At 50.6% G+C, this 26,575-nt stretch overlaps 1 protein-coding gene and 1 pseudogene across 2 annotated transcripts; both read right to left on the bottom strand.

Moving 5' to 3' along the window:
• Positions 1-3,720: 3,720 nt before the first annotated feature.
• On the bottom strand, positions 3,721-7,633 carry Cryaa (crystallin alpha A). 2 transcript variants are annotated; one of them, XM_021645162.2, is made up of 4 exons: positions 7,261-7,633; positions 6,922-7,008; positions 5,768-5,890; positions 3,721-4,456 (listed from the first exon to the last, which is right to left on the bottom strand). In XM_021645162.2, exons 1-4 carry the CDS (start codon positions 7,528-7,530, stop codon positions 4,247-4,249), a joined length of 690 nt encoding a protein of 229 aa, XP_021500837.2. In that variant the 5' UTR covers positions 7,531-7,633; the 3' UTR covers positions 3,721-4,246. The 2 variants fall into 2 exon arrangements, with proteins under 2 accessions (XP_021500837.2, XP_021500839.2); XM_021645164.2 differs by lacking the exon at positions 6,922-7,008 and having other exon boundaries at positions 7,261-7,625.
• Positions 7,634-22,062: 14,429 nt separating this feature from the next.
• Positions 22,063-22,855, bottom strand: LOC110553303 (small ribosomal subunit protein mS37-like; annotated as a pseudogene).
• Positions 22,856-26,575: the final 3,720 nt, after the last annotated feature.

The following is a 26,575-nucleotide window of genomic DNA, read 5'->3' as shown; positions in this document are numbered from 1 at the left end:
CCGTGATCTCAACACCTGTGTTAGCTGAGGCCTCCCTCCTAACAGGCCCTTCTCTCCTCGCTGCCCAACCCCCACACAGGTCTCTGCAGCGTGGCCGGAAGGAAGCTGTTCTGATAGACTCTGCTCTAACCCCTGGGGCCCAGCCGGCTCGCAGCTCGGGTCACTGTGTGCAGAGCCGGAGCGGAGAGAGCAGGCCAGCACGGTGCCGGCCTTCATTAAGTAACCTCTCCTTCCGCTGATTGTTCCGACAGGCTCATTATAAAGAAACACGTTGACGGGTCCCCACGGGGCCTTTGTGCATCTCCAGCTCAGGCTCTCTGCTGGCCAAGACCCCTTGGACTTGGGGCCTCTTCTGCAGTTTCTTGTCGCACACGTGGAGGGCCCCACACCAGGCCCTGTGCTGTTTAGGGTGTTTATTGAGGCTGCTCCCAGTCTCCTGGACCAGTGAAGGTGACCCTTAAGGCTGCTGTTGGTGCTGGCAGAGGTCTTGCCTCTGAGGCAAGACTCTGCTGCCACCTGGTGGTGAGACTGTGACACAGCCGTGGCTAAAGAAACATGGGACTCTGGTAATCTCAGAGAGACCGATAAACCAGCCTGCAGTCACAAAACAAGTCCCTGACAGAAAAGGACAAGTGCCTACCTGCCTTCCTCAGACCCCGGCCTGCAGATTTTCCATGACGCTACAATAACTTTCCACGGGAGATACAAAGTTCTGGCTTTAAGGCCAGAACTCAACCTTCCTAATGGCGCCACCCTTAATACAGTTCCTCATATTGTGGTGACCACCCCCCCAACCATAAAAGTACATCCGATATGCAATCCCTGTGAAAGGGTCTTCTGACCCCCAACGGGGTCACGACCCACATACTGAGAACCACTGCTTTGAGGTCAGAAGTGGATCCACCCGAACCTTCACCAACAGGCACACGACGCAAGTGACTCCATTTCTAAGCCAGGATTCTCTCGCCTAATAGAATGTGACCAGGTCCCAGGCTCCTGGGTAGGTTGCGTGAAGGACTGCCAGTTGGCAGCATGACCAGTGCCCTGATGGGCACAGTAGGTCCTCTGTTAAGGAATTTTCCCACCCACTGCTATAATTCTGGGCAGATCATGATGTCACCGTGCTGGCAACGGTGGTAAAAACTGGCATCACCGTGAAGGTGACTGTCCTAATTAGCATTATTTATCAGCTTGGCAGAGTCTAGGATTACTGGGGGCGGGGAGAAAAGTCTCAGTTGAGTAATAATGTCTTTATCAGGTTGCCCTGTGGACTTGTCTGTGGGAGATGGTCTCCTCAGGTGTAACTGATATGGGGGGGCAGCCCACTGTGGGCAGCACCATTCTCTGGGCAGGAGGTCCTGGCTGTATAAGAAAGCTAACCTCAAGCCTGAGCCGTGAAGCGAGTCAGCCAACAACATCATCCTCCGTAACTTTTGCTTCACGTTCCTGCCGAAGGGCCTGCCCTGACTTCCCTCCATGATAGACTGTGACCTGGTAGTGCAAACCAAATAAACCCTCCCCTCCCCGAAGTTGCTTTTAGCCGGAGAGTTCTACCAAAGCGACAGAAAGAAAACTAGAATAGTGACGGTGGTACTGGTGATGATGTGGTCATGATGGTCTTGGTGATAGCGGTGATGGCGATGTTAACATCGCCAGGTTGTTAGGTCTCACACCCGGGACGAACGGCTGACCGAGGGTCCTGTGAACATCCTCTCTTGGCATCGCCAGGACCTGCTACAGCACTGTCCTGGCTTGTTTCCCACCTCCTACCCTGGGCTCTCTAGTCCCACGGTTCAGGAATTCTTCCCACGGCTTGGGGGACTAGCAAAGATAGAAGCCCCATGGCCAGGTGACCTCTGACAGCTAGTCAGTTCTCGAAAGGCCAGCTGGCAGCCATAGACACAGTTGTACCCAAGTGTTAGAGCTGGGTCCTCCTAGCCTCCTTCTGGGACAGCATCCAGCAGACCTCACCATGACCCCAAAGGGGTCAGGGTCACCAGCCACAATGCCTAAGCATGTGGGGGGGAGGGGTCTTTGAAATGAGCCCAAGTGGATCCTGGAGATTTCCAGGCCTTGCTGTTTGCTGCCCCAGAGGACCTCACTGTGAGTCTGGGTAAGTCTGAGACCCTCCTTATCTAGCCTTGATCCACAGAGCTGCCCTAAGGATGGCAGTCTGCTCTGGGCCTGCAGGGTGTCTTGTGACCTTGGTCCCATTGTAGCTGTGTGACATGAAGTCACCTGGAACCCTGGGTAGGGAGGGCAGGTGGGGAGACACAGGCTCCAGGCAGCCCCAGAAGAGTGGGAAACCAGGCCCCAGCACCACCTTTTCCTATTCTAAGGAGAGTCTCTTGGGGATCCCCCCGCCCAAGGATCCCAGAGCATCTCAGAGGGGCAAAGCAGCCCCATCTACAGCCTTTAAACCCAAGTTTAAGGGGCAGGTACACCCCTGTGTACAGGAAAGGCAGGAGAGTAGCATGGGGAAGAAATGGAGGAAGAAAAGAGGGGAGGAAGGGATAGAGGGCCTCAGGGTAAGATTTCCTAGCACTAGCCTGGTGCGCCTGTAATCCCGGCACTCGGGGAGGCAGAGGCAGGTGGATCTCTGGGGAAAAGCCATTTTATACAAGTTCAACATGGTGGGAGTGGTGTGTGCTATGGGTGCGTGGGTGTGTGTGTTCAAGGTGCAGTATGTGGAGTATGTGGTACGTTTGGTGGATTCTGTATGTGTGTGTGATTAGGCATCATGTGTACACTGTATGTGTACTGCATAGTGTATGTGGTGTTTTGTATGTTTGGGATGAATGGCATGTGTGTATGTATACGTGTGTGTGTGTGTGTGTGTGTGTGTGTGTGTGTCGGGAGCCAAAGCTATTTACTGAAGCCAAAGCCAAATAGTGAGCAAAGGTCATTTAGTGGAGAGCTAAAGCCAATTAGTGGAAGAGTTATCTAGGACCCTAGCTCATGGGTGATAGATTTGTGAGGACATCCGTTTGTTAGTCTTAGAGCATCCTTGAGATATCTTAAGGAAACATCCTTACGGTATCTTGCAGGTACAATATTCAAGCCATGAAGGCACCCTTGCTATCTCCTGAAGAAGTAAATTAGCCTCCCCCCTTTCCTGCCTTCTCCCTATATAAGTGGGGCAAAGTTTTCAAATAAATGAGGCTTTGATCAGACAAACTGACTTGGCCTCCTTCTTCGAGTCTCTGTCCCACCATTCTTTTCACCCCTCCTTAGGAACCCATTGAACTCCCCTTGGACGGGACATGTGTGTGTGTGTGTGTGTGTGTGTGTGTGTGTGTGTATGATTTGTGATAAGCACTGTGGTATGTGTCATGCATGTGATGGGCAATGTGTGTTTTGTGTCTCCTAGGGCCTGGGTGGCCATGGTGCCACTCCTAAGAACTTGCTGCCTCGCCCCAAGTGGAAGGCTGTGATCCTCCAGACAAGGCCTCCCCACTCCTGGGATCCAAAAAGACAGCAATAGACTGCCCTGTGTAGACATGAACTGCAAAGTCCTGTGTGTGCTCTGGTGAGGAAAGCTGGAAGGGAGACAGGCACCTCCAGCGTGGGTTAGGACACAGCACTGCAGAGCTAGCTGTGGTTTGGAGGCAGGGTGAGATGCCAGAAATCCTCTCAGGGCAGGCAGGAAATGCCTACCGCACCCTCCCAGGCACCCCAGCCCTCACCCCAAAGGGAGATAGCATGACACCAGACTGCAAATTGCTTCTGTCACCTGCTCTTTATTGTCTGCCAGGGGCTCCATTCTCATGGGTGACCAGGGTCCCCAAGAGCAACACTACATAGAGAAAGTTGCAGGAAGAGGGCATGAGAGAAGCCGGCTGTGGGAGCCCAGCACGTGAGCCTACACGTGAGTGTGGGCACAAAAAAGGGAGGCTGCCATCCAGGGGCTCAGCAGAGGGCTCTCAGAGTTGGTTAGCCACCGCCCGCTCTGCCTTTGGTGCAGCGCTCAGATGTCACATTCCAAGAGGACCAGTCACATCTCAAGAGTTCAATGCCATCGTTCCCTCCAACTGGCTGGTGTCAAGCCTGGGTCACCCCGAACCCACAGCACCTCAGGCCGAGACCCCAAGCTCTCTTAGCCACTCTCTCAAACCCTCAGCCCTCGGAGAAGATGGGAAGGAAACAAAGAGGAAGAAAGGAAGGTAAGAAGAAGGCAGACTCTTTGCCGTGGTCCCTGGGCTTGATGGGTCAGGGGGCCTCAGGGGACAACCAAGGCGAGGCCTGCTCAGGATGAGGGTGCTGAGCTGGGCTTCTCCTCCCGTGACACAGGAATGGCCCTCTCGCTGTGGCCAGCATCCAAGCCAGACTGGACCTTGGGGCCAGAGAAGGTCAGCATGCCATCCGCAGACAGGGAGCAGGAGAGGGCGGACTGGTCCACATTGGAAGGCAGACGGTAGCGGCGGTGAAACTCACGGGAAATGTAGCCATGGTCGTCCTGGGGACCACCGGGGAGGGGCATGGTCAGGGGCGATGGGGAGGCAGTGGCCGCCATCCCACACCGGAACCTCTCAGACCCCACCAGGCGGCCAGGCTGCAGGTGAGCTCACAGGGGCTGGACTTCAGGATCAGAGCCCCAGTGCCTGGCCACCTCACCCTGAGATTGACAGAGCTGCAGCCAAACCCCTTAAACCCTAGCTTCACAGCAAGCTTCCAAGGGACCTCTGACAAAGGCCAACCACAGAAGATGGGCTTGCTTGGGGCCTGTGCTGTGAAACTGGCTTTTGCAGATTTGATGAGCTTTGCTGTCCTTGGTTCTGTTATCCTCCCAGTTTCCTCTCCCCCTGGACCCACAGAGACTGTCCAGGACCAGCTGTCAGCAGTCCACTCAAGACCAGACTTCAGTCAGTCAGGAAACTTACTTCTGCTGGAATCCTGGGTCCCTAGACTCAGGTCCCTGAGCCCAGACTTCCTCCCTCTCAAGGGACAAAGGCCAAGAGGTTGAAGGTGGACCCCCAGGCCTGGCTCAGGGTTGGGGAAGCCATGTCCTGGCTTCAGCACATAAAGAGCGTGGCTCATCCCACAACCCTTCCACTACTGGCCAAAAGGCCCAGCCAAGAGAAACTAGTCCTGGGCCTAAGAACTTTGCTCTTAGCCCCTCTCTGCCATCTGGCCCAAATGGGCAAGACATACCTAGCCAGCCTCACTGAGCCTCCTGCATAGTCCTAGCTCAGTCAGGTGACACTACCAGCCAGCCTCAGTGCCTAGGGCTCCCTCAATCCAAAGACCTGCAAGTTCTCCACATGATCAGGAGCCTTAGGGCTGCCCCTTTTGGCAAGGGACCTGTTTATGCCTCAGGACTGCCACTTACTAATGGAAATACCAGGAGGCTCCTCAACTTTTTGGTGTGTGTAAATGCTAGCTCTTCTGTCCTCTGGGCTCTCCCTCCCGAGCCAGGTTGCACGTGAAAATATGGCGGGGGCGGGGGAGGTGAGGAGTATAAAGGGGCTGCCATTTGCACTTTCCTTTTTTGAAGTTGTTTCAAATCCCCTGTCATCCAGAAGATCTAGGAGCATAGTTAGAGTTGTGCCCAATACAAGGGTCCTCATCCTGCATCCCTGAGACCCACTTTTCCTGCTGCCTGGCCCTACCAGGGCTGGGGACAGTGACCTCCATGATCCTGGGAGGGGCCAGCCCAGCACAGGAGGATGTGGTTCCCTCCCAGCAGGAGCAGCCAAGCCAGCGCAGCCTGCCATGATCTCTCTGAGAGTATAAAATCCATACAGGTGGGGCTCTAAGCGGAACTCACCTGCCTCTCATTGTGCTTGCCATGGATCTCCACAAAGTCCTCCAGCACCTTCACGGTGAGGTCCTCGGGGGAGAAGTGTTTCACATCCAAGAAGATGACAAACTTGTCCCGGTCGGATCGGACCTGCAACCCAAACCCACGTGTGGAGCTCTGCAAAGGGCCACCAGCTCCAAGGATTAAAGGATAGGGGAACCGCTGTGTGATCCCTGATGGGTGGATTGGACGAGAGCAGGCAGGGAAGCACCCAGCCATCAGAACGAAAAGTCAATCCCGTCAACTCCTCTGCTTCCACAAGCCAAGAAAGCCTTTGCGTGATAGGGCTGGGACTGTCACCTGGCCCCACAGGTAAGACCAGCATCAACCGCCAGACCCAAGGATTGGGTCGTGCTGATTCACCGCGAGGTGCTCTGCCTCAGCCAACTAATTATAATGTGGCCGGCTAATCGGTTATAAGCTGGAGGACTGGTTATGGTAGGACGGTTGGTCGGTCGATGAATGGGCGCCATGGCTGATCACAGCAAGTTATTGGTTATGAGTTAGCCGGCTGGTTGGTCACTGCCGGATGACTGGTTGCAGGTTGACCAGTTGTTCGGTTACGGTCTACTGGCTGGCTGGGAGTTGGGTGGGTCTCAACGGGCTAAGTGGCTGGTCAGTTGAGGGTAGCTGGTTGGTTGGGGTTGATTATGGGAGGTGGGTTCATTAGGGACTATTTGCCTGACTAGTTGGGAACTGGCTGGCTGGTGGGGCTAAAGTCTGTGATCTGTCCACAGCCCCAGGAGCCCACCTCACCTGTCAAGGCCACTGCCGGCCGCCAGCGCAAAGCCATTTGCACTCCCCGCTCCCTACCCTGACTAGAGCAATCGGGCAATTTGCTTCCTAGGGTTGTGGCTGAATCTGCCCTGGGAGCCTTCTTTTGAAGCAAAGAGAGACTCAGTTCTTCCGGAACTGTGGATCGCTTGGGTAGGGAGGGATGTGACCTTTCTTTGGCCACATCTTTGGGAAGCTGGGAGGGAGCCCCGTCCTCAGCTCTGCCAGCTCCAGAAGGTTCTTGCCCTTCTGTAAGGAAGCCCCTCCTCTCTGGGCTTCCGGACAGTACATCCCACCCCCACACCAAGAAGAGAAAGTACAGGGAGCGGCCGGCCCAGGACGCTTGCCTTTGCCAAGTAACTTGCCTTGATGGGGTTGTTCTTGGGGTTTCCAGCATGTGGTTGGTGCATTACAAACCACATATGGGTCATGAGCTGATGGGAGGAAAAGACACCAGTCGGGCTGGGGCAGGTCTCCTCCTCAGATCCCATTCCCAGTGATCTGAGAGGCTTTGGCAGCTGGGCAGGTGGGCTCCCCCACCAGCCTCCGCAGGTTAAGAGGCCTGGAGACGCAGGGACATTGCCCGAGGGGAGCAGTAGTGCCCCCTCAAGGATCCCTAGCTGTCCTCTAGACAAGGCTGAGACCCCTCTGACCAGCAAGGAGAAGCCTGCGTGGCTGTGTCTTACCTCGGAGATGCCTGAGTCCAGCACTGTGCGGAAGAGGGACTGGCGGTAGTAGGGGCTGATGGTGGAGGACAGGAAGGGCAGCAGGTCGTATTCAAAAAGGCCCTCACCAAAGAACTGGTCGAACAGTCGGCTGGGGTAGAAGGGCCCCAGGGCGCGCTTGAACCAAGGGTGCTGGATGGTGACGTCCATGTTCTCCTCGGCGATGCAGGGACCGAAGGCTGGCAGTGAGTCAGGCAGGGGCCTCTGGGCAGTGCAGTGTCGAGCTAGCATCCTGGCCCTCCCTATATACGCCTGCAGAGAATGGGGGTATTAAGGGATTTCCCGAAATGCCTGTGCTCAGCTGGGAGAGAGGCTGCACAGTCAGCAGCTGGGATGCTCACTCGCCACCCCGGACACAGCAACACATGCTGAGCAGCAGGGGCTGGTTCTCCAAGGAGGTCTGTAAAGAGCTGACCTTCCAGGCCAGGGACATCCCTACTTCTTCATGCCTTGTACTGAGGGATCCACTGGGCCTCCCTTGGAGAAAGAGTCCTGTTTCACGGGTGGGGAGGTGACAGCTTGGCAAGCCATACCCAGCTCTCACAAACTCCAGTAAAAGCACGTTGTTCAAAACAGAACACCCTTTGGTTTTTCTTACTCATGACAGAAAAGGACACAGCTCAAAAAAAAAATGTCAAGGGAGACAGAAAACAATCAGAAAATCAGCCAAGGATCCTGTCCACGGCCTGCTCTGGTTCCTGTTCAGCCCAGGATGAGCTGGGTGTGATTCTGGACTTACCCCTGCCCAGCTCGCTCTGTACTCCCCTCCTCATGGCCGTCATCCTTAGCAAAGCCTCAAGTCTTCCCAATAGGACTTCAGTAGGGGCCGTTGAACCCTCTGCTTCTGTGCGGTCCAGGGCTTAGGCAAATCACTTACAGTCTTCCGGGGTCTTATAGGCCGTGCTGGAGAGTGTTCTGCGCCTCAGCCTGGGGTACCACCAGCTGAAAGAAAGGCATCCCTCAGCTCCACCTGTTCATGTGGCACTGGTGTGTGATCAAAGGCCCTAACGGCCTCAGCGACCACTTTTGCCCTACAAGCTTGTGATGCCAGGGGAGTGATTTCCTGGGGTCCCAGAAACAAGGCCAAACGTGGCAGATGCCGCAGGAAACAATGGGCACCTCACATTCTGTCCCCCCCAACCCTTGTCGACCACAACTTAGTTCTTCAGATCACACTAGGAGGTAGGTCCCAGCGTCGCCCTGTGGGGGCCTCTTCATAGCCAGCAGGATCTCCAGGGGGTAAGAAAGCGGTTCAGTTTAACACGACTACGTAGCTGACTTGTTGCCTCAACCTTCAGGAGTCTGACCCCGAGCGGTTTATTTTAGGCACATTTAAGCACAGCACAGTTTGGTGAAAACTTTCCCAGAGATCATGAATTCAATCCCTTGTACACAATATAAAGTACACCTAAATCTCTTTGAGGAACAAAGCAAGCTGAACAAAGATCAGACGTGACTACACCAAAATTCTTTGTAATATACTGTGATGCCTTCGATTAAAACAGGTGAACGGTCTCAAAAGAAAAGCAAGGAAGGCCTGGGAAGGGAGCTCAGTTGGTAGAATGCCAGCCTAGCGTGAGAGCCCTCGGTTTGAGCTCATAAGCCAGGTGTAGTGGCACACACCTGTGATCCTAGCACTTAGAAAGCAGAGGCAGGAAGGTTGGGTGTTCAAGGTCGATCTTGACTACAGAGCAAATTCAAGGCCAGCCTGAGCTACATGAGACCCTGCCTCTAGATGATAGATACATACGTACATAGATACATACATACACAGGTAGGTAGATAGATAGGAATGTGGGGGGCTAGGTAGAGTCTTACCTACCTAGCATGAATAAAGTCTTAAGTTCAATATTCATCAATATCACCAAAAAATTAATAAAGTTTCATATCTTTTATCACAGATTTTTAAAGTCATTTTTACTTTTTTTAAATGCTGCATTAAGGACCGGGCATGGTGGCACACACCTTTAAAGAAGTAGGCAGATCTCTGAGTTCGAAGCCAGCTTGGTCCATAGAGCCAGTTCCAGGGCAGCCAGAGATACACAAAGAAACCCTGTCTTAAAAAAAAAAAAAAAAATGTTGAGTTAAGACAAGAAGACTGTGTGTTTTCAGTTCCTGCCCACAACACCGAACATAGAGGACAACATTCTGTTCTGTCTTCTAAACGGACCCTGCGTGTGCACAGAAACCAAGCTGGGGCAACAGGCAAGAACTGGGCCAAGGTACCACCCTGAGACCCCCCTCCTGAGTGCCACATAGCTCAATGCCATGGAGGACAAAGCAAGCTCGTGTACCCCTCATATTCCTGTCCTAGAGAGATTACGGATTCCTACATGCTAAAGGCTCAGTGAACTGTAGGGAGCAAAGTCCTCACTATGGGGCTTGAATTCAGCATAGCCAGGACTGAGTATCACTAAACAGTGAAAGTCTGGAGAGGGGAACTTGAAGGACCCCCCACCCACCCCACCATTCTACCTCAGCTCAGGTTGCTGCAGTCTGGGTGGCTTAAACAGCACAGAGGGTTGTCCCGGATCTCTGGAAGCCGGAGGTCCGCAATGTAGCTCTTGGAGCTAAAGTAAGGGTGCTGGCTGGGCGGGGTCCCTCGGAGGCTTGGAGAGAAGCAGCTTCGTGCTTTTCCAGCTTCTTGCAGCCCGTGGCTCTGCCTCCACCTTCGAAGGAAGCCAAGGATAGCCAAGTCTTTTTCACTATCTTGTCCCTGCAGCTCTTACACTTTCTACCCCTCCTAGAAAGATTTGTCCCATCCAGGCAGTGGTGGCACACACCTTTAATCCCAGCACTCACGAGGCAGACTTGGGTAGATCTGTGTGAGTTTGAAGCCAGCCTGGTCTACAGTTTGTTCCAGGACAGTGAGGGCTACACAAAGAAACCCTGTCTTGGAAAACTGAAAAGGAGGTGGCTGGAGAGATGGCTCAGAGGTTAAGAGCGCTGGCTGCTCTTCCTAGAGGTCCTGAGCTCAATTCCCAGCAACCACATGGTAGTTCATAACCATCTGTAACGAGATCTGGTGCCCTCTTCTGGCCCTCAGGCACATATGCAGGCATTAGAAGGAAAAAAAATCTTTCCCTTTGTGCTACAATGCCAACCTTCCAGGCACAGGAGAACCCACTTTCTACATGGAACTGAGGCCAGCTCCACATGAGGAAACGCATGTAAACCTGATTAAAAGCTCATGGCTGGTGAAGTCACAGGTGCTAGCAGGAAACCTACTACTATTGTTTTGCTAAATGGACACATTGTCAAACTACCTTGTAAATACTGATGTTTAGGCCCACAGATTGGTGCCGCTCTGACCCTTGGTCCAAGAAACTTCTTGTGGCTACGGGCAGCAGTCTATGCAGACTCATAACAAGTCAAAGTGCTGAGAACAAATGGCTGTTAAGTGATCAGAACTAAACGGGGCACTTATCTCAACGCCCACACCCAAGTCTCAAGGAACGTCCCAGAAGAAGGGGTCTAAGAGCTAGGAGAGCTGTGAAATGCTGTCTTCTGGCCGACGCTGCCATAACCCTGCAGCAGCTGCCTGAACAAGATCAAAGCGGTCAACATTTCGTCATGGAGAGAAGAGGGGCTGTTGGCAGTTGGAGGCTGCTGGGAGAAGGGGGGGTCACTTTTCTTTTGGGGTATAACCATGCTTGGGTGGATGGCTCAGGACTCCTGAGGATGCAGACCGTATGTAGGACTCCATGAGTTACAAAACCACAATGCAGAAGAAGACAAAAAAGGTGGGAGGGAAATTACTAGAGGCCCAAGGGAAATGGAAGGGTAGGTTTGGGGTGGATATGATCAAGACACTTGTACTCATGAATGAAACTGTCAAAGAATGTCCCAAAAGGGAGAAGAAGGAGCTGGGAATACCCAAGACAGCCACACCTTCCTTCTACCGGGTTCACCCTAGGCTCAGGGATCTCAGGAGCTTCTAATTCCCCTTTGTACTGTGCGTTAACCTGTTCCAGGTCCTAAGGCCTACAACGTGGATGGCCATTGTTCTGCCTGCCACAGGCAAGGAAGTACATAAGGTGACCTGTCACCCATGGGCACTTCCAACTTCTCACCCTTGTGTCACCAGCACAGGGACTGGCTTACAGAGAGTCCAGGGGTCATGGCGGACACCCACTCGCATCCCGCAAATCCATAGCCTCATTCATCTGGCATCTTCATTACTGAGGGATCTCACTTCCACCTTCAGGCTCCATGGCTTCTCCAGACAGCCAGAGCTGGGCCCAAGGTCAGCTGCATGGACAGTGTCTCCAGTCCTCGACTGCTATTAGTTGAGTCTTGTCTAGAAAATATACACTTCTTTTTTTTTTTCAGGCAAGATCTCACTGGCCCTTCTTCAGACAGGCAGGCGCTAGCTACGTAGATAGACTGGACTCAAGCTTGAGATTCTCCTGCCTCAGTTTCCCAAGTGCCAGGATTACAGGTGTGCCCCAGCACATATGTTTAGCTCTTTGAAGGGTCTGTCCCCTGACCTCCCAGGGGAGATGCAGTGTTTCCTGATGCAGTGGTGGCATGGCTGTTCTAGCTACAAAGTTGCTGTGAACACAAAGTTGCTGTGAGCACCGAACTAAACATTTACTCTCTCAGGAAACTTGAGGAGCCACTAAACCCAAGATTATCATTGTCCAGTCAATGTCTGGCTGGGCATGTTTCTGTCTGAAAGGTTCTGCTCTAGCTGTAGTGGGTGCCATGTGCCTTTAATTCCCGCACTCCGGAGGTAGAGGCAGGTGATATCTCCATGAGTTCCCAGCCAGCTTAGTCTACCTAGCAAGTTCTAGCCATGACTACATGGTGAAACTGTATCTCAAAAAAAGGGAGCAGGGCTGGAGAGATGGCTCAGAGGGTAAGAGTATTCATTGCTCTTTCAGAGAACCCGAGTTTGGTTCCAGAATCCTCATTGGTCAGCTCACCTGTAACTCCAACCCCAGGGGATCCAGTGCCCTCCTCTGGATTCCCCACACATAGCATTAACTCACACAGACACACATGTACACATAAATAAAAGTCCTTAGGGTAGGGAGTAGAGACATCTCTATGTGTAGCCTTGGCTGTCCTGGAAATCCCTCTGTAGACCAGGCTGGCCTCGAACTCACAGATCCACCTGCCTCTGCCTCCAGAGCATGGGGATTAAACGCATACCCCACTTCCCAACTTAAAATAAATTATATAAGGCACTAAATATGCGTTAAAGAAAGAGCCTTCTTGATATGAGACCTGAGAGGGTACACTGTTCCCTGACTAACTCTGTCGAGAAAGATTTTTTTAGAGAACAATTCTCTGCCATTCTGCACACATCTTTAAAAAAATGGCAAAGGCTCAGCGCCCGTTGATTCTGGAGTCACAGATGTATTTGAGTGACTAGGTGCCTGGGGTGGAAATGACCGCCCCCCCCCCAAGTTCGCACACTCAAGGACCAAACCTTCAGTACCTCAGAGGGTGCATTGAGATGGCCTTTCAGAAGGGAATAGCTATAGAATGAGATTACACAGGCAGGTGCTAAGTCCCATGTCCTTGTGGGAAGACTGCATTTAGACACGGAGGAAGAGACTGGGGATGCCCAGGAAGGATCCCATGAGGCTCATCAGAAAGCATGCTCTGCAGACCAAAGAGGGAAGCCTCGGGGGCCACAGGCTCTGCCGATTGCTTCAACTTGGACTTCTGCAGTCGCCCCTCTTTGCTGAGATTTTGCTTCCTGCACACCAACCATGGCCAGAAGCATTACATGGAAAGTTTCCGGGAGGGGAGGGAAGCAATCTGTGTGTTTTGAAGCATGTAGTGCTCTGAGGAGCCTGCTGGGTAGCGTCCCTCTGCCCAGTGCTTCTATGCTACCAGACCTCAGTCACCTAAAGGCTGCCAGTGGTCAGAGATGGACTGCTGTGACATCCCAGTGTTCCTGTGACTTAATCATCCCTCAAGCGCAAGCAGAGCAATGCTGGTGGCTGGGAGAAGCCAGTGAGTGGCTGAGAGGGGCCTCTCCTGGGTGAAAAAGAGAAAGCTCTCAGCTCTACAGAGATTGCCAGGCTCTAGGGTGAGAACGGTCCAGAGGGAAGGGGAGGGGAATTCATGCCGTTCCTCACAATGCAGGATAGTGGAAAGAGCACTCGTTACAGGGCTTGGTACCAAGGTAGGTCCTAGAGCCTACCTCCTGCCTGTGGGAAGAACAGAGGGCCCCCAACCTTGTCACACAGCCCTGCAGGATTGTTCTGTCGGGAGCTCACTGTCTCATCTGCACCGGCAATGGTGACAAGGCTTTCTTGAGATGGAGCTGAAGGTCTGGAACTCCAAGAATCTCCGTGACTACAAATCTCTATGCATCAACAGATTTCAGATGATCAGATTTGCGGTTGTGGGGGATGGAGGGAAGATGGGCTGTTGGACCAGCGCTTGATTCTGGGTCTCTTGGGACCACTTGCACTTTATTGCAGGCTTAAAGTTTAGAACTGTGAAACTGAGCCCAAAGCAGGCATCTCATTTAAGTGCAAATGTCAGCTCAGCCCATGCTTGAAATATATCACTGAACAGATATGGTCTCTTCTTCCTAATTGCTAATTGCCTTAAGAACAAACAAGAAAAAAAAAATACCGTTATCCATCATTGTCACTTGATGACACTGAAACTAATTTTGTCCTACGAAGGGTGAAGAGTTCATAAAGCACCCAACCTGCCTGTGGCCATACATTGTGCCATCCGGGGGGCAGGGCGACAGCGTGAATTCTTGGCCCCATCTCTCGGCTTCTCTTTGGTTTACCCAAGTTACCAGCATTGTGCTTGTGCTTTGGGATATTACCAGGTGAAAGTGGGATTACAGGAACGCAAACTCACTGGCCCTGGCCAGCAGCCTCAAGCCTTCTTGAGCAGAGCCTGGGAAGTGGCCCATCAACATGTCCCATCAACAGATGGTGACCCGCTTGCAGGTTGAAAAAAAAAATGTTTCCCCAAATTAAAAACAAAAACAAAATACCAGTCTCCTGGATCTCAAGGGTCTGAGCAGACATGAGTCCCCCTGGGAACTCATATCTCAGACCCATGCTGGGGACTGAGGCTGCTAAAGGCCTGGACGCAAATGGCTACCCACTTGCATCCAGCATCCTGGGGCCTGTGGAAAGGGGAACCTACAAGGTAGGCCTCGGGCTGCCAAAGCTTCAGGAATAACCTGACACCCCTGATCCAGCAGATGGGGCATGTGGGCTTGATGTCAGATATTCTGAAGGTAGAAGAGGTACCAGGGGACAGAGGTACGGGTGGTGAACCACGTGTCTGGAGAGGCATTTCTACGGTGTGCTGGGTGCAGTGAGTGTGTGCTGTGTGTGCTGTGGTAAATATGTTTGCGTATGGAAGAGTGTCGGTGGAGTGTTAGCTTCCACCCCGAAGACCCCCTTCTCCTGTCTAAGCACAGCAGCCGGGCGAGAAAGCCCTAGTGACTTGCTTCCGCGTTCTCCCCTTCTGGCTTGGACAGCAGCTTTCCGCCCAACCTCAGCATTCCCGCTCCGCTGCACAGGGCTCAGCCGCCCCACCCTGGCAGAGCTGACGTCTGCTTGATCCTGAGGATTCCCGCGACGCCAGCAGTCTGCTGCGCAGTCAGAAAGCTCCGCTCGATTTTCCACCCCAGGGGCCAGGGCTCCGGCACAAAGCAAGCGCAGGGCGACCAGCATTGTGGTGGGACGGCAGGAATGCGCCCAGCTAAGCCCTGGCCCCAGCCTCAGGGGTCAACAGGTCAGACAGGACTGTCCGCTGCAGACACCACCACATCCGGGAAAGGAAGCGGGGTGGGGGAGGCCAGTCAACCCTTGCCCTCAGTGGCTGTGCATCGGTGAAAGCTCCCACGAAGTATCTGAAGGGACCAGCCTGGGAGTTGACCCATACCGAACCCCACCCCAGGCAGGGAGTCGGAGGGAACTCCATATACCTGGCTCATGGTTTCCACAACTCCTGATCATTCACACTTGGCGTCATTGATAACTTTTGCCATGGGAGTAAAGCGCTGTCTCAGTGGCTTCATTTTCATTACAAAAGTATTCGTGGGCCTCAGAAGTAGAAAAAGGGTACAATGAACATCCTGGAGGTATCAGCTGGGTTCAACAATTGTGTTTTGCCCCATCTGATGGGCTTTTCGCCGTAATCATTATCAGAACCATTATCAGTTATTTATTTTATTTGATTATTGCTTGCTAGGGTTGTTTTGTTTTGTTCTGTTTTGAGACAAGGTCTCACTATGTAGCCCAGGCTGGCCTCAAACTCATAGTGATCCTCCTGCCTCTGCCTCCCTGAGTGCTGGATTACAGGCGTGTGACACCGCACAGTGGCTTGCAAAGCCTTTCTAAAGCTGCAGTGGAGAAGAGTCATGTATGCTTTCCTCTTTTTGTTTGCTAATGTGGAGAGAAACGATTTTTTCTTTGTTTGTTTGGTTTTTGGTTGTTTGGTTGGTTGGGTTGTTTGTTTGTTTTGTTTTGTTCTTTGTTCCCCAACCCCCCACCCCAAGACAGGGTTTCTCTGTGCAGCCTTGGCTGTCCTGGAATTCACCATGTAGATCAGGCTGGCCTCGAACTCATAGAGGTCTACCTGCCTCTGCCTTCCCAAGTGCTGGGATCACCACGCCCCGCTGAGAGATGTGATTTAATTATCTAATGAGCTGATCAGCCTGGTTTAGTCATTGTCTTTACCCAGGTCCCTGAAAACAGCCTGGGGCAAAGGGTAGCTGTGGACATGTCATGAGCAGGATGGAGAGTCACTTGAGGGCAGAAGAGAAGAAGGCAAAGGTTTGGAGAGAAAACATGATGCCAGACGTGGCCCAGAATGTCTCAGGGCACCACCCTCACCAAATCTCCTCCAGAGGGCAAGAAACACTGACCCCACTCCTTCCTGATCCATCCGGTTGTGTCCGACCCTCCCCCATGTCTGAAATGTCTCCCTATTGTGTTCATGCGTTTGAATACTTGGGGCCCAGCTGGTGGCACTGTTCTGGTTGGCTGCAGAACCGTGGAGATCAGAGGCCTAGCTGGTGGGTATGAAAACAGCTTTTTCCGCCTCCTGGCTGGCCATGATGTCAGCAGCTGCGCTCACTGCCTCTCAGGATACACCACACCCTTCGCGCAATGATGAACTGAAGCTTTAGGCCAAAACTGAACCTTCCTTAAATTGCCTCTGACAGGCATTTTGTCACAATAACAGAAAAGCTATTAATGCAGGCAGCCCTGGAAGGAGCCAGAATACTGGGATTCAGGCAGGTTTGCGTGTGGCACTGATGGCCCCATTACAATGTGAATAAGGTTAAAAAAAAGGGAAAATTGGGCTGGGTGATGGTGGCACACACCTTTAATCCCAGCACTTGGGAGGCAGAGGCAGGTGGATCTCTGTGAGTTCAAGGCCAGCCAGGGCTACACAGAGAAACCCTGTCTCAAAAAAAAAAAAAAAAAAAAAAAAAAAAACTAAATAAATAAGATGAGTTGTATGTTATATATTTACCACAATATAAAACTATACTAAGCCTAAAGGTAGCTCGGTACATGTGCTGAAACCCCCCTGGAGAAGTTATCATTTAGGACACCCAGAAGATACCTCCCCCCCCACACACACACACCAGATGAGGATGACAGTCAGGGATGAAACAGCTTCAAAGGAACAAACCCATGCTTCCAAGCCACAGCCCCATTCTCAGTCAGGCTGAGGCATCTTCCACAAATGCAGGAGGTGCTTCCTCTCTGCATCCACTCTGGTTACACAGCTACAGGCAGCAAATGACTCCAACGATGGCATTTTGGGCCCTGCCTCACTTTGGTTTTTCTGGGCCATGGAATGTGCCCCAGTGATGTACCAGCAGCCAGGGAGTCAGGGACCCGGAAGCAGCAGTTCTGAGAGTATTCTTGCTGGAGCCCAGGATGCCAGAAGAGCACTCTAGTTCCCTGCTAGCTCCCGAACATCTGCCCAGAAGCTGTACGTGAGGACCTGAAACTGAGAGGAGGCACCTGGTCACCTCATGGTTGGGCCAACAGGACTGGGCAGCTCACGCCCCTCGCCATACTCAGCTTCTGCCACAAATGCTTTAGAAAGCCCCCAGACTTCACCACGGTACACTGTTTCCTGCTCTGCAGGAACTCTGCACCCTCCCTCCCTGCCCTCTCTCCCTCCTTGTGAAGCGCCCTACCTATGAATCTATCATAAGTTTATTCCTAAAGAGTACCCAATGTGGGAGCCATCTCTCCCTTGAGTGAGTGGCGCACACCTGTGATCCCAGCACACTGGGAGGCAGAAGCAGACGGATCTCTGTGGGTTCAAGACCAGCCTGGTCTACAAAATGAGTCCAGGACGGCCAAGGCTACACAGAGAAACCCTGTCTCAAAAAAAAAAAAAAAAGATAATTGAGTGTTCTTCCTGACATTCTGAGTTCAATTCCTAGCACTCACATGGCAGCTCACAACCATATGTAATGGGATCTGATTCTTTCTGACATGCCTGAAGACAGAGTACTCATATACATTAAATAAATAAATAAATCTTTTTTAAAAAGAGTTCCTTATATGATCCATAAATTCTTCAAAATTTCACAACAAAAAACAAAACAAACAAGCAAAAACAGCCTCTAGCTCAGGGTGGCTTTAGTGGCCATTGAGTTTTCTGGTATTCTTGCCCCCCCCACCCAAGTTCACCAAGAGCCAAGAAAGGTTCCACAACTCTCTTATTTTTAAATATTTTATTTATTTATTTTATGTATCAGTGTTCTATCTGAAGAGGACATCAGATTCCAGTATAGATGGTTGTGAGCCACCATGTGGTTGCAGGGAATTGAGCTCAGGACCTCTGGGGAAACAGACAGTGCTCTTATCCACTGAGCCATCTCTCCGGCTCTCCACAGCACTCAAAGACACCCCAATGTTCCCACTCCACTAAGATGTTCATATTCTCCTTACCTGAGCAGCAAGGGACACTGGCTAGGCTTAGGTCCAGGGTCCCGCCCCGGGGGAGACAACCCAGATCATCCAGGGGTGCCCAACACAAGATGGCTGCAAAGTCCTGGAAGAGAGAGGCTCAGAAACCCAGCTTTCTCAGTACAGATGGCTGTGTGTCTGGGCACCCCACCTCCCAGGGAACCTTGCTTGCTGGCCCACTATCAGACAACAGAAAAGCTGCAGCAGCTTCGTAGCCACACATTTCTCATAGGAGCTTTAGCATCTGGGTTCATCTGACTGACAGCCAAGTGGCCGAGAGGGAGGCTCTCAGCCCCATCTTGTTCTGCTTGGCTTATCTCACTGTGTGCTTTTACATAAAGGAGGTCCAGGGGTGGCTCAGGTGGGCCAGCAGCATTAGCAAGAAAGGGGGTCCAAAGGTTTTTGCTCTAAGCATAGCGGGGTTAGGAGCTGGTTGCTCCTAGCTTTTCTTTCTGTACTTTAACTCTCAGGCTTTCTGGCTGGTAGCCTTGCTTTTGGGGGCTACTGATCACAGTGAGAAACTATGAACTTTAACTGTCAGGCTGATGGCTCTGGCTACTGTACTTTAACTCTTAATCTTTCTAGCTGGTAGCCTTTGTATAATTCTTAATCTTTCAGGCTGGTAGTCTTGCTATTTGGGGCTGCTAGTTGTGGCAAGAAACTCTATACTCTAACTCATAAACTTTCAGGATTGTAGCCTTGCTATTTGGGGCTGCTGGTTATGGTGAGAAGAAAAGGAAGGAAGGAAGGAAGGAAGGGGGAAAGAAAGAAAAGAAAGAACCATAAGTTCAGACAAACATAGGGAGCTCCCACAGATCATTCATAAAAACATATAGACAGACAGACACATTTTTGGATGAAGCATGGAACTTCAACAAACAAATTCTAACAGGCTTCACAATTTCACATGTACACATACAGACATAATCAGACAGACACATTTTTGGATGAAGCAGGTGGCTTCAACGACTGTTTGATTCTGACATGGGTTTTTATACCATCTAATACAAAGGTTCTCTATGTATAGAAAAAATTACCTCATCCAAAAATAAATACAATCATTACATAAAAAGGGTGTTACAGTAGAACTATTAATTCTAAGTTCTTTCATTAGAACTATATCCAACCAGATACTTTTGTTCATTATAAGTTCATCTTGCAATAACCAATGAATGTATTTAATTTTATTAATTTGTTTCAATCTTGTCCCTCTTGGTGTAATTCCGGTGCTTGACACACGGAGGTTCACAGAGCTCCTAACAGTTTTTGCTATACTGCAGGAGGGTTTTTAAATTACTTGAGTCAAGTCGGAAATTCTATAAAATCATTATCAGGAATTGTGGAATCATCAGTTCATTTAGACAGCACTCGGTCATGAAGGTATGGCTTCAATATAATCCTTAGGAAACCTGCCCAACAGAATGAAGCCATAGGCAGGGAGGGTCTTTGCCATGCCAGACATATGAGACAAGCATGGAAAGGCAGTATAGCAGCAATAAGAAGTACTGAGGCAAAAACCCTGGAGCTTTGCCTAAATGAGGGATATGTCCATTCACCAGCTGAGCAAAACTGAGTAGGCTGCCTCCAGGAAGCTCACTGCCAAGCCAAGCCAACATGCAATCGCTCCCAGCAAATTTCCTTCCTTCTCAAGGCTGCATTCTGCCCTATGGTACAGATGGGCCACATCTTAGGAAGATCCTGGGGATCCTGAAGGGAAGTGGACAAGCTAAGATCATGTCCTCAGGGGGGGCTCATGAAAGAGAAGCAAGCTGAGCTGGGCATGATGGTGAACACCTATAATCCCTTCCCCAGCACTTGGGAGGCAGAGGCAGGTGGATCTCTGTGAGTTCAAGGCCAGCCTGGTCTACAAAGCAAATCCAGGACAGCCAAGGCTACACAGAGAAACCCTGTCTCAAAAAAGAAGAAGAAGAAGAAGAAGAAGAAGAAGAAGAAGAAGAAGAAGAAGAAGAGGAGAAGAAGAAGAAGAAGAAGAAGAAGAAGAAGAAGAAGAAGAAGAAGAAGAAGAAGAAGAGCAAGCTGTAAGAGCCTGAATGAGACAAGGAGCGTAGGTCAGCTGGTAGAGTGTGTTTGCCTAGCGTCCAGGGTTCGATCCTAACCCTGATTAAAATGAGTACCTGTGATCACAGCAGGCAGGTAGGTGGTAGAAGCAGGAGAATTACAATTTCAAGGCTCGGCTGCACAGCGAATTGGAAGCCAGGCTGGGCTACATACAAGAGACCCTGGCTTTGTGGTCACACACCTTCCCTGTTGCAGCAAAAGCTATCGTTCTGGTTCTAACCCTGGTTGGCTGTGTTTTTCCCCAGGGGCCTCCGAACGCTGCAACAGGAGGCTGCACCCCAGTGAAACAAGCAGATTCTTGGGGAAAAAAAAAAAAGTTCGAAGCTTAAGTGGATCCCAAAATCTACAGGAAAAGATGCAGGCGGCAGTGCAGACGGCAGGGCGTGGGTCCAAGGAGCGAGCAGATGTCCCCTCTCTGTGCTGACTTCAGAGCGCTGGAGGCTTCCCTGTGCACAAGAACCCAGCCATAGCCCTAGAACGCACCCAACGCAGGGGGTCCCGGAGGGCTGAGGTTCTATTTCCAGGGATCCTCCAGCTCCTGTTGCTGGGGGTACTGGGGACCCCCTGTGTTGACAGGGGGGCTGGTGGGAACGCTGTCTTCAGGGAATTCTAGACGTGGGGAGAAAAAGAAAAGGCCACCTGAAGACGATAAGATGCAATAGCCAAAGCCAGCTGTGGGGCCCGGCAGAGATTATCTCAGCACCCCAAGCTTTTGTGAGACCAGGAGGAAATCACGTATTCTTTAGAAGTCATTGCTAATGGCAGGCATGGGTGCTGGGAACCACCAAAGTCCAGTCCTGTGGAAGAGCTGCAAATGCTTTTTTGTTTTTTTTTTTGGTTGGTTGTTTTTTTGTTGTTGTTGTTGTTGTTTTGTTTTGTTTTGTTTTGATTTTTTGGTTTTTCAAGACAGGGTTTCTTTGCATAGCCCTTGGCTGTCCTGGACCCACTTTGTAGACCAGGCTGGCCTTGAACTCACAGAGATCCACCTGCCTCTGCCTCCCTGAGTGCTGGGGTTATAGGTGTGCGCCACCGTGCCCCAGCTGCTGCAAATGCTCTTAACCGCTGAGCCATCTCTTCAACTTAAAAAGGGTTTGTTTTAGTTCACAGTCCCAGGTTACAGGGCATCATTCGCATGGATGTCATGGCAGTAGGAGCTCTCGACAGAACTAGTCACAAGACCTCTACGGTCAAACACAGACAACAATGGTTACATACATTTCCGTGCTAGACTCCCGTCAGAGACAGGGCCCAGCCCGTGAATGGCATTGCTCACATTCAGAGTGGGTTTTTGCTCAGGTATCCAGAATAAGGAAATCCCTTATGCCAGGGGGGGTGGCACACACCTTTAGTCCCAGCACTCGGGAGGCAGAGGCAGACAGATGGCTCTAAATTCCAGGCCAGCCTGGTCTGCAGAGCAATTCCAGGACAGCCAAGGCTACACAAAGAAACCCTGTCTCAAAAACAAACAAACAAACAAACAAAAAAACCCAAAAAACATACATATGTTAATTCTCTTGACCCAAGGGCCTCCCATGGTGGCCCCTATAACAGCCAAGATCCAGAAGGTCCCAGACACAACTCTTTTTTTTTTTTTTCTTTTTAAAGGGTTTCATTTCAAGACAGGATCCAGAACATGACTCATTCACAAGTGCAAAAGTATGTGTTTTTGCCTCAGTTTACCCTTCCAAAAATGCATGACGATACAAATGCAAACATCTCCAACATTGGAAATGTTCCTCCATTTTCAGCTGAGGTGGGATTTGTTGGTAAATCTCTGTAACGACTTGGTCACTATGTGAGGAGGTAAACTCTCAGGCTGTCCCAGAGTCTCCTGAATTGATCTCATCTTTCGGTTCTTCCCTGGAAAAACAATCAAAGAAGCTCTGGATCTCTTCCTCGGGCGCAGGAGTCATTCTGCTTCCAGTAAGCCATCATCACCAACATCTGCGTGACACGGGTTGCCTCGCCTTTCTCTCGGCCTTGGTTCTCAACCGACGCAGTTAGCTAGGATAAGAAGCTTGTTGGGTTTCAGGACGACAGGTTTCCCCCGGCTCACAAATTGTGCCAAAACTGGACGCTGCCATTTTGCCCAGACACAACTCTTCAGCCGTGTTAACACTGTGCTTCATATGGAGATACATACACATCTTCAGCCATTTTCTGGTACCCTAGCCAACTGCTTGAGACTGGGTAATTCACAAAGGTCAGAAAGGCTGAGAAACCCAAGAGCATGGTTTCGGCACCTGGAAGAGGTCTAGGTGCCAAGCAGAAGGGTGGGACAGACAGACAGACCTTTATCAGGACACTGCTCCCAACACCACCAAAACAGCAATTCCTTTGGCCACTAAGGCCTCCTGGAAATGCCCCATCTCTCCACACGGTGGCACTGGGGACCAGGTTTCCCACAGGGGTTCTGCCTGGGCCACCACAGCAACTGGCCTGCCCTAATGGAAATTGGCAAGACCCAGCAGAAACCCACCAACCCTGGTTGCCTTACACGCAGGCAGCCGACCAAAAGCCTTTTGCCCCTTGCCCATGGCCTCAGCCTCCAGCCTAGCCAAAACTCCGGGAGTGTCCTTCCCTAGTGTCCACTAGGTTCCCCTAGTTCTAGATGCTTCTCCTCCCCTGGTATCACCCCACCCATCTCCTCTTGCTCTCTCCTCCCAGCATCCCAAGCTCCACTTCTTCAATCAAAGTATTGAGACATGGCCCTCTCCACTAAGTACTAGGCTAACTCAGAATTTACTTGTTTGGTTGGCTGGTTGTTTGGGTTGGGATGTTTTTGTTTTGTTTTGTTTTTAATTTTGTTATTGTCTTTGTGGGTTTATTTTTGGGGGGGGTGTAATGTTTTGCTTTGAGACAAGGTTTTATGATGTGCCTCAGGCTAATCTGGAACTCACTATGTAGCCAAAGATGACCCTGAACTTGTGGCAACCGTCTTTCCTCAGACTCCTGAATCCTAGTACTACAAATGTGAGCCATCGCCATGACCCAGCAAGTTCCAGTATGTTTTCATTATCCCAAAAGGAAGCCCAGACCCACCCACATGCAGCCATTCCCTGAAGTCCACCCCAAGCCCTGGGCAACCTCCTATCTGTCTAGGTGCAGATGCACACACACACAAATAAGTAATAAATTTAAAACCTACACCTGAAAAAAACAATCTAGTTTAAAAATTAGCTGTGCAACTAAGTGTCTTAAAGTAACTTTTATTCTGGTTCACTTGTTGTCTCTGAGGCTTACTGGCTCCTTCTGCTAACTTGGGTCTAGTCCTGGAAGCTTCCAGCCTCTGAACCATCTGACCTAGTCCTAGAATGTTTTCAGCCTCTGAGACTTAGTGCTTAATAAGCTCACTCTTTCTATTTCTTAATGAGTTTTAGGTTGTCTGGTTCAACTCAGCTGTTCTGGCTCAAACTCCTTTTCTCTCAGCTAACTTATTCAATCTGGCTTTTCTCTCAGCTTCTGAATTGCTCTGCTTGGCCTCAAACTAACCCCAGAAATCTGCTCTAATCTCCCAGCTCCATCACAGTCTCTGTTTCAGTCCATCTTCACCTGAGTTCTCTCTCTACCCCCTGTCTCTCTAGTACTGGCTTGGTAAAACTCTCTCATTGCCCCTTAAGTGACTCCTTTCCTTTCTCTTCTTGTGAGAGTTGGGGGTATCCTATTCTGTTAAATCTTTCTCTGATTTGTCACTGTTTCTGCCACCCAATTAGACATCACTTTCAAAACATGGGTTGCTTCCTTCTACAAACTAACTTTACCTTCATTGTTTGGGATTAAAGACATGTACCACCATGCCTGGACCTAAGCTTTTCTTTACCTGAAACTTGCTCTATACCAGGCTGGCCTTGAACTCAGAGATCTGCTTGCTTCTGTCTCCTGAGATTAAAGGTGTCTCTGTATTTCAGCCAGATCACACAGACCTAGAAGGTCTTTGGATGTGATCTCTTGCCAGAACAGCCATGAATTAACATTCCTCTACATAGCTAGGAAACACTTTTTAAGAGTACTTTCCTAGGTCTGGAGAGGTGGCTCAGTGGTTGAGAGAACCTGCTGCTCTTGCCGAGGATCCAAATTCAATTCCCTGCACCCACACGGTGGTTCACAAACACCCTGCAACTCTAGGTCCTAAGGACCTGTTGTTCTCTTCTAGGCTCCTTGGGTACCAGGCATGTGCACAAACAAACATGCACACAAAGTATCCATGTACATAAAAATTTCTAAATAATTTCAAAAACAGTTTTAAAAAAAAAAAAGCTCTATGAGACACTAAACCAAACCCAAACTAGCAAATATGGAAGGAGATTTGTGAGAAGGGAGAGCGGGCAAAGGTGGGAGGGAGCTGAGAGTAGGATGGGGGATGGTATGCGGAATGTAGTCGATACAGGTGTGCAATTGCTAGTGGTCAACATTTATTACTGGAAAAAGGAACGTTGCCTCAGTGTGGGCAGCCTGCCCAGCAAATGTTCGTTGTGCTGGAATTCCTGATTCTCAGCTGGCAAGAGGCCTCAATGGAACTCTGAAATAACAGGCCTCTTTCCATCCTGAGAGCCACATAATCTTCCCTGCTGTCCATGCTGCCTCAGGAAGGCTGAGTTCCGGACCAGACTGATTGATTTACCAAACCCCCAGATAAATAACAAACATAAAAGCATAGAGCAGATCCCAAGTCCCAGCTGAACTCTTTAGTGGCGCCCCCTTCAGGACAGCCTCAGAACGGCCTACCAGGGATCTTCCTCAACTTCACCAGCGTTCCTCCCCTAAGCTTCCGGGCTCACCCACACAGGCCTGCTCTTTACATCTTTTAAACATGGACTCGCAGGTCACTGGGACTTGGGATCTCTCTCCCTGGGTGTCTTGTCTTCCCTGGGCATGGTTGGCACTGAGGCCAAGCCCTGGTGTCCTGTCCTGGAATCCTCCATGCCTGAAGCCCTAGGTTTTCTAGGACATGCTCCTAAGTATACAAAGACGGAGTAAGGGAGAGACACACTTGAAGCTCCCAGAACCTGACCGCTTTAGAAAGGAAATTCCTCAAGTCTTGACTTCTGAAAAATCCCCTGCAGCTCACTACCCTGCCTGATGGGGTCGCTGTTTGAGTGATAGGTGGCTGTGAGCTGCCGTGTGGGTGCCGAGAATCTAACTTCGGTCTTCTAGAAGAGCCTCGAGTGCTCTTAACGGCTGAGCCATCGCTCTAGTAGCACCTCTTCACCTATTCTAAATCATCAGAGCACATCCTGCTTGTACACAGAAAGGCAACCCTCCCTTTTCACCTGCAAGCGGATGGCATCAGGGCATGACTACGCTGCCACCATGCACACCTCGCCTTCAGCCCTTCTCCTTTAAACACTAAGCACGAGGAAGAGCGCACTTTGTGGAAGCAACCCCACCCAGCAAAGACGGCACAGGACATCAAGTCATCTTGCAAAGGGAGGTCCCGTTGGGATGTCATTCCTATTCAGGTGACATGGCAGATTCTCAGTGTGATATCACCTGCCCCCACAACCCTTCCTTGCCAGCTCACAGCAGTCTTGGACGTTGCCAGCTCCTGATTAGATTCTCCATATGTCCTTCCTCCAGGAAGGATGAAACAGCAATTGCCAAGAGATGCTGTGGATCAGATAGGATTCTGTTGCATCCCTGCCATCACTACAGCAATGAGACTGGTATTCAGTTCAGTCTCAACAGCCTTACAGCTGGGTGATCTGTGTACATTCTGCTGGGTGTCCTACACAGGCACAGGTAGGCTCTCACACGCTACAGGCTGGCCAGGGACCTTATACAGCAGCTGGGGTCCCAAGGCAGGAAAAACCAATCCCATGAAACCTGAGGTCAGACTGGCACCAAAGTCACTATGTCACATGTGTGTGTGGAAGCAGTTCTGGGTATGCCAAACTCAAGGGGGTGAAAGCAGAGGTGTTTTTAAGAAAAATCTCAAATGTTAAAAAAAAAAAGACAACTCAGAAGCCAGATGCTAGGGTAAAAGCTCAGAGAGGCAGAGAAAGCACCTAGCTGACCTTCCTCCTTAGCTGACATCCCAAAAGAAGAAACGCTCCTTCCCCACACCATCTCAAAAAAACCCTCAAATGGAATGTCCCTCCCCTTTACTTCCTGTGTGTCTCTCTATTTGTCCTCCTGACTTCCCCTTATTGTCTATATTTTTACTATGTTCACTTTCTGTCAACTGCCTGCCTCTTGATTGATGGTTGACTTCATTTAATCCTGTTTACAATATGCAAGCAGAGAAAGCTCTCAGATTA

This window comes from Meriones unguiculatus, chromosome 16 (genome assembly GCF_030254825.1).
Source record: "Meriones unguiculatus strain TT.TT164.6M chromosome 16, Bangor_MerUng_6.1, whole genome shotgun sequence".
NCBI classification, from domain to species: Eukaryota; Metazoa; Chordata; class Mammalia; order Rodentia; family Muridae; genus Meriones; species Meriones unguiculatus.
Note: the sequence above shows the minus strand (reverse complement) of the source record. Positions and strands in the feature narration are given on the sequence as shown.

What these genes read in the sequence shown, in the direction of transcription:
- Cryaa (XM_021645162.2), bottom strand. Translation starts at nt 7,530, where the DNA reads ATGCTAGCTCGACACTGCACTGCCCAGAGGCCCCTGCCTGACTCACTG. An exon ending in TGGACTCAGGCATCTCCGAG is followed by an intron (nt 7,009 to 7,260) that starts GTAAGACACAGC and finishes TCCTCCCATCAG; the next exon opens with CTCATGACCCATATGTGGTT. An exon ending in AGGCAAGTTACTTGGCAAAG is followed by an intron (nt 5,891 to 6,921) that starts GCAAGCGTCCTG and finishes TTTGGGTTGCAG; the next exon opens with GTCCGATCCGACCGGGACAA.